The sequence below is a fragment of the Dipodomys merriami genome, unplaced genomic scaffold (genome assembly GCF_024711535.1).
Source record: "Dipodomys merriami isolate MVZ:Mamm:240054 unplaced genomic scaffold, mDipMer1.0.p SCAF_4, whole genome shotgun sequence".
Taxonomy (NCBI): domain Eukaryota; kingdom Metazoa; phylum Chordata; class Mammalia; order Rodentia; family Heteromyidae; genus Dipodomys; species Dipodomys merriami.
The window spans coordinates 8,576,934-8,587,500 of record NW_027205603.1 but is presented as its reverse complement, the minus strand read 5'-3'; the positions used below and the strand labels follow the sequence as shown (position 1 = coordinate 8,587,500).

At 32.7% G+C, this 10,567-nt stretch overlaps 1 protein-coding gene across 1 annotated transcript in view; it reads right to left on the bottom strand.

The window, feature by feature from the left end:
* Positions 1–10,567, bottom strand: part of Malrd1 (MAM and LDL receptor class A domain containing 1) — a 470,497-nt gene that overhangs the window by 397,056 nt on the left and 62,874 nt on the right. Inside the window, exons 9-11 of the mRNA XM_069991735.1 lie at positions 9,381–9,473; positions 7,050–7,257; positions 397–543 (exon numbers count right to left, since the gene is read on the bottom strand). Coding sequence (XP_069847836.1) covers positions 397–543; positions 7,050–7,257; positions 9,381–9,473 — 448 coding nt within the window. The remainder of the gene's footprint in view (positions 1–396; positions 544–7,049; positions 7,258–9,380; positions 9,474–10,567) is intronic.

Below are 10,567 nucleotides of genomic sequence, written 5' to 3'. Positions count from 1 at the left end.
AAAGAATGCAAAAGTATTTGCAGATTTATTTTGTAGATAGTGCTAAATCTCTGTTTTCTGTTCCCAGAAAGAAGATTAAACTATTTTTCTTGCTGTTTCACAAAAAAATTGGATTGCTCCAAAAAAAAAAGGCAAGCCTCCTGTACAATTTATCAAAAAAGTATTCTCCTTCTTTGTGCCTCCAACTCAACCTCTAAACAGCAGCAGCAACAGCAGAAGTGTTTGTTTATTAAAGTCAAGTTCCTTTAAGGATATGCAATTAAACACTATTAAGTTGGTCAAGGAGGGCCTAAGAAAAGATGAACCAGAGTTGCATTTATATAGAAAAGTTAGAAGTGAGAAGAGATACTAACATTACTCTGCAACATGAAAGAAAACCATTTTAAAAAATCCCACCATGATCTGTGTTTGTTGTGTGATCAGCTTTGGGGAAATGGTGTTCACCATTGCTCAGTCCTGTCACCAGCTCCCAGTGTGAATCTTCTTTGAGAAATGGCTCCCAGCCGCAGAACCCAGCCTCAAAGTCACAGTTGAGATCATTTGCTGTTAGCCATAGCCAAGAAAACAAAAAAGGAAAAATGAACTCGAGGGTGGGCAGTGAAACACTGATTCTACAGTCAACTCCAGAGATCAGTATATCCATTCTGCTTTGTAGTTAAGTATTTCTGATGACCAGAATAGATTTCCTTTTTTCAACATGGTACACTTCCTGTGTTCTGAGTGCAGCATGACTACAGACAAGTCTGGTGTATTTCATCCTCATGTGTCATCTCCATTCTACCTAATAATGCCTAGGGGAAACTCCACAGCTTCAGGTAGTAACTAATTCCCCAGCCTTCTGCAATGGTAGTTTTAAAAATCCACTTAAAAGGAAGAATTGAAATGAATCCTGAATCTTGAAGACATTTGGATCACTATCTTAATGCTCATTTCATTAGTTCATTTTTAAAAGTGTTTTCAAATTAAATGTCTCACCATTGTACAACTGCAAGTACATTAGATATTCTGAACATTGCTTTTCTTCTCCTAGTATGTAACTAAAAAGTTGGAAAACAGTTACATTCCCACATATATAATAAAAGAACTAGTTCTAGGAGAAATCAGGGTTTGAGCAAGCTTTATAAACATCTTTCCCAGTTTGATACCAAATTGCTGAGAAAAAAAAACATGTTTGAAGCAATGGGGAATAAAATAGAAATTCCAACAATTTGATTTATGCTTTGGAGAAATTATTTTTCATTGTTTAAATTTAATATTCCTAAAATAAGATCATAACCTCAACCAATCTGAAGTACTAGTCTGGAATAATGTTAATACCATTAATTTTAAAACTTATTTCTGAAACAATTTTTTTATGAAGAAACATTTTTATAACACTTGGAAAAGAGGAAAAATCACATTATAATTTATCAAGAGACATCAGATTTTTTCATACATTTCCATAGTTACTACCAATAGACATTTACCAATGAGTTCCAAGTACTTGTCAGGAGCGTGTGTGTGTGTGTGTGTGTGTGTGTGTGTGTGTGTGTGTGTGTGTGTGTGTGTGTGTGTGTGTGTGTGTGTGTGTGTGTGTGTGTGTGTGTGTGTGTGTGTGTGTGTGTGTGTGTGTGTGTGTTCTTTAAGTCTCAAAAATACAATTATCTCTGAAAGGGAAAAGCATAACTCAAGAATACTAATCAATTAAATGTCCTGTAGAAGATTTCAGCAAATAGGACATCTAGATACCAAAGTTTATAATATGCATCCTCCATAAACCAAGAATTCTAGGTCATAATTAAACATTCCACAGGTGCTTATTTCCAAAAATTGTTTTCAACTTGAAATAATAGGCCCTATAGGGCCAGAAAGTTGAATTTTCTTATTATACCTTAATAATCCAAAATGTCCAAATCTCTGTAACAAAAAGGCTCAGTTTCATGACCAGATATTTCTTCACTAGATTATCAATAATTAAAACCCTAAAGTGCAATATGCAAATAGAAATGCCACTTAAATTTATTCTCCATGTAAATTCAACATTTAAGTCACAAATCCATGTTTGTTTAAAGATATATAATGGGTATATGAAAAAAGATTTATTATTCTGTTTATAAGCAAATGTAATTGTCTCCTCTAAATGGGTTTCCCAGTGAAATACAAACTATTACATTGGCTGCAGTACATAATAAAAAAAAGTGTGCTTCATGGTACTTAATGCTGCACCATTATGACAAGCAAATGCAGGTCAATATCTACCCAACTGGAAATCTGCAGCTTCTTCTTTTTTTTTTTTAGTTTTCCCAGCTCTGGATGCACAATTGTTGATAAAGGTCAGAGCTAATGATGAAAAGTTAATCTTCCAAGAAGAGTCTCTTCTGCTTTTTAACACAGTCATTATATTTATAAATCATTGCAACTGTCTCTCTGGCATGGCCATTCAAATACATTTTTTGGTTTAGTTCCTTCATCTCCTATGAACTTTGCCACCTTCTAGGCCACCGCACAGTTCTTCTAAATTGTCTAGCTTTATGCAGAAATATCTAAGACTCAAAATATATACCTGTTATCTCCACAATGTAGTTACAAAGTCCCAATTCTTGGTTATGAACTTGGCTAAGGAACCCTTCAGTTTCTCCCAATGGAATCCCCGACTCGTAGAAGTGCATTTCCCAAAACTAAAAATCATGGTCTAGAAAGCCCTGTTTCTGGGGCCCAGGATTTTCCGGTTTGTACCTGGTATCCTAATATCATTACTACCTCTTTCTTTTCCTTTTACTTTCATTCATTGAGTAATAAACTCAATATTATTCTGTTGGGAGCAGTAAATTATACATTGTTGCACTAAAGGAACAAGTCCACAAAAACAACCATCTTCTTCATGCTAGCAGGTGACTATTGGAAGTAAACACCATCATTCCCAAACAAGCAGAGGTGAGGAGTAGAAAGTGTGAGAAGTGTGAGTGTCACACTATGCAGGCATTGCCAAGCCTTTGGGCACAGTTCACAACTGCAAGACAGAAACAAGTATTTGTGATAAATTAACCCTGAGTTGCATAAATGTTGAAATTTAGCTTAGGATGTAAGTTCAAATGATCTCTTCCATCATATAGATGTTTATCATTTAAAATGTCAACCATTATTTTTCTATGGGACACTATACATAACCATTGTCCTTAGAAATAATTTTAAAAATTTAATTATTAAAAATTCATCACCAGAAAGATTTGTTACTGGCTATAACATATGCATACATTCACAGTCTTTCTGTGGCTGGCTCATTTCACTTAGCATAATGCCCTCAGAGTTTATTCTGTTGTTGCTCATGGTGCTTATCATTAGATAATTTTCACATATGTATATATATATATGTGTGTATATATATTCACATATTTTCATATATTCATATATATCAGATCTTTTCTGTGCTGGTAGTAGAACTTGAACTCAGGACATTGTACTTTCAGAGTTTTGGGGTTTTTTTAGCATTTCATAATATTTTTTATTATTTTTATTATTTTTTATTAATTTTTTTATTGCAAAAATACCATACAGAGGGATTACAATTACATGAGCATGGAAATAAGTACATTTCTTATCAAGCATTGTTGCCTCCTCCTTTGTTTCCCCTTATCATCCCTTCCCTCACATCTCCCCCCATCCCCCCTCCCCACCCCTCACCCCTGCCAAAGTTGTAAAGTTCATTTTTCAACATAACGTCTTGAACATCTCATTGTTACAATGGGTCCACCTGTATCCCTATTTAAACAATTTGTTTTTTTTTTTTTTTTTTTTTTTTTTTTACCAGAGTTAGCACAGTTTTTTGGGTTTCCTGATCCTCAGATCTCAGGATCCTGAGTAGCTAGGATTATAGATGTGGACTATGGGGCCCAGCATATCTCAGATCTTTAATCCATTCATCCCTTGATCAAAACTCAAGCTTTTTACAGATACTTAGCTCTTGTAGATACTATTACAATGCAGATGAGAGCATAGATTATTGCCTCTATTTTATACAAGATTATGCAAAATAAACATTAAAAATTTATTGTTTCATAATATAATGGTAGTGAATAGTGTAGGAATGAGTGTTTTGACTTTTATTTTAAGAGGCCACTGACAAGTTTACCTCTTAGCTTTTATGCCATCTTAGTTTATATGCCATCTATTTCCTTCTTCAAGCTGTCTACATTTTTTGAATCATCTTTCATACACTGTCTCTCAGAGTTTAGGGTGCAGATGAACCACCTGGGACGTTGTAAGAATGAAGCCTTTGAGTCTGGGGAGGCACACTAGGGCATAGGTCTCTGAACAGTTTCAGGTGATGTAGTCCACAGAGGTCAAGACAGCAACAGAACACCAGCAAACCCCATCAGCCTTTGTAGCCATTGAGCCAATGGCCCAGTACCTTGTATACTTCTTAAATCAATGTCTGGAAGAAAGGGTAACTTGGCGATGAAAGAGCAGCTGAGGAAGGGTGCCTTTTGGGGAAAGTACATTAGCACTCTTCACAAGTTAATCTTTGCAAGTATGCAGGTAAGGGAGCGCTTCAAACTTCACATATAAGCTAAGGGAAATTAAATGTATTTTGCTTGTGTTTCATAAACTTGGAAATTTTCTTTATGAAATACTTTTGTATTGAAAGTTTAAAATTGTACAACAAAAATTATTAAGTGTGTAAAATGTTCACACACATAATTTTTAAAATTTTAATGGAAGCCCTCTCATTTTGAAAGAATATATATACTTGTGTGTCTATATATTATCATATATATGCATAATCATTTTAGTGTAAAATATAATGCAATTTATATCCTTTTAATAATTCCATATAAATGATTACACAATATACTTAAATATACTTAAATAGTTACATGAAGTATTCATTTGGCATTAAAATATATGAACACACATGCATGTGTGTTTGTATACACACACACACACACACACATATATATATATATATATATATATACACATACATACATACATCTGCATGTGCTCTCTGTACTATTATCACATTTTTAAATCAGACCTGCTGTGCCAAGTTGATCACAACCAAGCAAGCATAAAAAGGTTTTATAGAACAAGTTCTATTATTTTGGAAAATTTCCAAGACTAATAAATAGCAATATTTGTGAATAATCACAGATATCTAAACCTGCATTTATCCAAAGTAAATAGCAGAATAGTACTGAGATACTATATTTGAAAAATGCCAGCTAAACAGTCAAAAAACTTCAATAAAGGGATAAAATGGAAAAATATGTCCAAATTTAAACACAAAAATAACCTGTATTACTTCAAGTAGGAACTTGGTTGTTAAAAGCTATTAAAAGACAAGCAGTACAAAGAATCACTACAGGGGAGAGAAGAGACAGGACAAAAGAAACTAAGCTTCCACATGCACAATTGAAAAGAAATATATTTTCTTTTAGTTATTTAAATTAAAAATGATAGAACCTGTTAGAAAGATGAATTTCCCTAAGAGAAATTATCTGTGAAATTGTCTGTGGAAAATTTGAATAAGGCATAGAAAGAAATCTGACATATATTAGACAAAATAAATTGTCCTTGATTTAAGCTTTTCGAATGAAAGAGAAGAGTCATCTAACAACTCCTGTGAGATCTCATTGGTTAGTATGTTATTTGGCTTAAAGGTATTTGGGGAACTTGCTGAACTGATGTTTATGAGGAGGCCAGCACAGAATATTTTCCTTGTTTTCCTATTTTCCCCTTTCAGTCCCTCTTCATTTCTCTTAATAAAATCTTCACTCACTTATCAAGAAGAGCATGTTGTACAAAGATCTTTTCATTAAATGGTGACATTTATCTTATTGCAATATTTTCCCCAGCTCAACTAAATATCTCACTAAAACACTGCAGAAAAATAAATGTCATCAATTTTAATTTTTTTTACCAAAGTTCTTATATGTGATATAGAAAAATAGATTCATTTAGTTAGAATTCATGGGTGTCAAAAGGACATCAGAGTGTTGGTTGCTAAGCTACCTCATATGAAAACCATACTGTAGGCTGTAAGTTAAATTCCATTTGGTTTGAAATATACCTAGGTTTGAATACTAATGGGATCTCTGTCACCCCTCCTATCAGAGACTGCATAAAAGCCCTCAAGGAAGATTTTTTTTGTCCTTCTGACTGCAATGATAGCTGAAGTGATTTCTACAGTGATCATGGCTGCCGTGGAGGCAAGGACAACTTCTTCCTCTTTACTCTCTCTCCTCTAAGTCCATAATAATTGGTAAGAAAAAAAATTAACAAATTATTAGCAATCCATAAAAATCTTCCTAAAGGCTGAGCTACCAAGAAATTCTTTCTCAACTCTTTTCTTTTCTAAATGAGGTATTTCATTTTTCTATGATCTTTAAGTAGTTGTTCAGAGAGGTTTCAATTCAAGGTTATTAGTCTGTGAGTACTATGCACCTCGGTCAGGGTCATGCCTTCGATCATTCTCCCCATCTCTCCCAACTCCATCCATCCCCTCAAGTTACCTGGTTCCATTTTCACATATGTACATTGGATAGTATGACTGCATTTGCCCATCCTTTCTCTCTTCACTTTTCTGGCCACTTTGTCTCCCCTGCCCCCAACAGCACATGTTCCAGCTTCTTAGTATTTATTTTGTTAAACTGTAACTCAAAGAAGTTACACCAGTGGAATCTTCCCCTGCATATACCATACTTTAGTTAGCATGTTTATATATATATATATATATATATGCATATGCATATGATCTTGTATATGTTGTGTGTGTATATATATAAAACCCATATATGCTTACAATATATTAACCTAAGCATATGTACACAACTAATCATGATTCATTTGTTGAACAAATTGAGGGATTTTATTTTTGCAATTTTAGCAGCAAGCACCAAAACTTGTAATTAATAAAGGGAAGAGACCCTCAAGAGCATAGTGATAATAGTTTGAGAGCAAGAAAGAATATCAATCTTATTTCTCAGGTTAATTTACCTTGAGATAAACAAAGACTTTTCCAATGCAATTCATGAATTAGAACAGGTGCACAAGCACCACAGTCCACTTACAAAAAGTTACTGGGTCTTCATCATTTCCATCAAAGCAGTCCTGCCGAGAGTCACAGTGTGGTTTGGGGACAATGGATTGGCCACTGGCACAAGAAAATTCATCCATAAAGCAACTGTGTCTGGAGTTGTTGTGTGCACAAGCATAGATCCATAGCTGATCAAGCCCAATAAAACTGCTCTGGCTCAAAATGACACCTTCAAAAACAATCTTCAGAAAAGACATGATCAATTCATGAACTTTATCACTCTTGAAAAAAACTAAAGAAGGCTGAAGGGATTAAACAGTTATTTCGAAACACAGCAGTTTAAAGCAGCCAAATGCAATTGATAGTTTCTATTTTATAAATTCAACTTATCTGCTTAATAATGATGAACTCACTTGCTTCACTAAGGATTCCTGACCAGACAAAATTCAGCATTCCATTTAACTGCCCAAATCACCTTGACCACAAACTACAGTTTGTACATTATCTTAAGAGCTCAGTTTTTTTATTCTCAAGAGAAAGGGAAAATATTGTCAGTACTTATAGAATAGGAGTTATAACTGTGAAGGGAACTGTCAGGTAATGGAAAGGGATAATATAAAAATTAAGAATATGTTTAAAAGTCAAACTTATATTGAACAACAATTTCCCTGATAACAAGTCCCAAATAAATTTTCTCAATTAAATTGCTAACTTTTATTGGAGATATGCAACTTTAACAAGTCAAACAATCCTACATTGGCAGTCAAATGTAAGACATTGTCAAAATATTAATATGCTTAGGGTTCTATAGAGATTAATGGTTAATAAACATTAAGAGTACAGTAACAAAAATAATTGATTACCAAGTAACAAATTTACCACTGTACAATTTAGTTGCCCACCAGCTATGGATGGTTACTTCAACTTGAATTAAAATAAGACTAAAATTCAATTTATTAATCATGTTAGCTCCATATCAAATATACAGACCAATGTGGCCAGGGTCTATCATATTATATAGCAGAGATAGAGAAAATTCCATTACTACATAAAGTTCAACTGAACAGATTTGAAATAGATGTTTAAGATCTGGCAAGATACTAGGAATAAAGTCATACAGTTTAAAAAATTTCAAAACATAAAAAAGATATATTTGTTTAAGAATTAAGATCAAGTTTCAGTTTGCAACTATATTTTAAAAATTAGTTCCGAGAATAATATTGAGCTCATATCATGACCAAGAGTAACAAAACTTTTATGTGCTGCTATATGCCATCTACTTTTATTTTTCTGCTATGTGAATATAAATTAGTGGACCAATTGCTTTGCATTTTCACAGCAGGAAGAGCTCAGATATGCAGAAATAATATCACTTGAAGTTTAAAAAATTGATGAGCTTAAACATAAATCTCAAAAGTCTGCCATTATTGAAAAGCTAATTACATTTCATATGCACTTAGAAACCTGTAATAACTGCCAAATTTACTCTCTTTAAATTTTATGTTGTTTTATCTTTGAATACAAAACAAAAAATTTAGTTTTATGGAAAAACAAACATTAAATACATCCTTTAGAAGTTATATAGATCAATATCAGGTTATATAATTTTGAAATTTAATGTCAGAATGTTAATTCAACAGGATAGGATGTAAGCTTCAACTTAAGACATCTACAAAAATACTTATGATTCAAAAATTCCACACTGGAATTCTAAAAGTCTACATAATTATACATTAGTTCTTTGGAGACTCTTCCCTTTTAACACCTGGAAAACTGCATAAATATGATCCTACATAGGGAATTGAATGTAATTTGTTTCTGCAAGCTATACATACAATTAGTCTCATTAACTTTACTCACACTGCAACATAGATAAACTTATATATACTATATACACAATCTTTAATTTAGTAAGAGACAGAATTTGCTGAGCTTTCTTTGAGCATATGCACTTGTCAGCTTTATTTTGGTATACCTTCAGCTATCCATATGTAATAAAATATAAATTAATATATTCTACATGCTAGCAAAAACTCCACTGATTTCCAATATCCATTTACTGTGTTATGCTTTGTACACTGTGCTTCCCTGTGTGAAATAGATGGGTTGGAAAGTGGTCAGGAAGGAGCCCACAAGAATGATCAAGTTTGTTTCAAAGTAGATTCAAAGGGCTTCCTCTATTCATGGGATATTTGGCCTACTGAGTGCCAAGTGTAATGAAAGCAAGTGTATCATTTCTCTTCAGAGCATTCAAGTCTACCTTCCTAATTTAAATTATAATTTAAATTTAGCAGTGGATAATAAACTCAATACTGCAAAACTAAAAGTTAAACTTGAGATGAAAAATTGTTTATTTTCCTTATACCTGAAATGTCTTCAATTCTGCTGGTATTAACACATGAGCTTTCACCCATTTTCTGTGGGTTGATATATTGTACGTCCAAAATGTTGCTTCATCCTTTGATTCAAAGAGACAAAATTTACATGTTTGCTCCCTTAATTACATTTTATAAATGATTTCATTATAAGATTACATTTTATAAATGAAATCTAAAGCACTGACAATTAAGAATAAATAAGGTGAATAACATTTGTGAAGAAAAAAATAAATATGTTTAAATGTTTAATGCTATCAATACTTATTATTTTTATATATTAGTGGGATTTAGTATTTTCCTACATGCAAACATGTGCATTAATCATATTCAGCTACCATCTTCTATTTACTTCATACATCAAGAATATTAATACAGACCAAAAGTTTGAATTGAATCATACTTTTTTCATTATGCCTTTGCCGAAAGACATAATTAGTAATTAGAAAAGTTATAGGTTACATAGGGTTTCACTGGGTTTGGCTTACATAGCAAAGATTATTGATACATAAATTGTACAACAAACCTAATTGAAGTTAAATTTTTGGTTTCTGGAGTTAGGAGTGTTCATTTTATAAAACTCTCCCCCATGCTACAAAAGGGGTAGAGAGATGTTGTCTATTTGATATATCTATATCTGATAGGTATACATCTATATTTGATAGATCTATCAAATATTTATTTGATAGATCTATCAAATAGATATAACAACTAAGACCTATTATTGTAGGTACTATATTGTAGGTACAGAATGCTAGACACTATTTCTATTCTAACAACAAAGGAGAATGTTATTACTTTAATGTATTAACCCCTCTACTCATTTAATTTCATGCCTTAGAATGCGCTCAGTATCCTTAAAAAGAAGCAAAATAAAGTCAGGCATAACTAAAAATGCTATAAAAATAAAAAGAGAACCAAAGACAGAATGTGTCCTATATTTTCAACTATCTTTGTAATAAGAATTCTGATATTTGAAGAACAGAACATAAGAAAATCCTATTCATAAGTTGATGGTGGCACCCAGTTGTGTATACATGACTTTTGTTGGAAAATGCAATTTCCTTGCAGAAATTCCAAACAGATTTATTCAAAGCATTCTAAGCTGAAGGACACACACTCAAATTTGTTTTCTTTCTTCTAACATTAAGAATGCCTGTAATCACTGCCAAATATT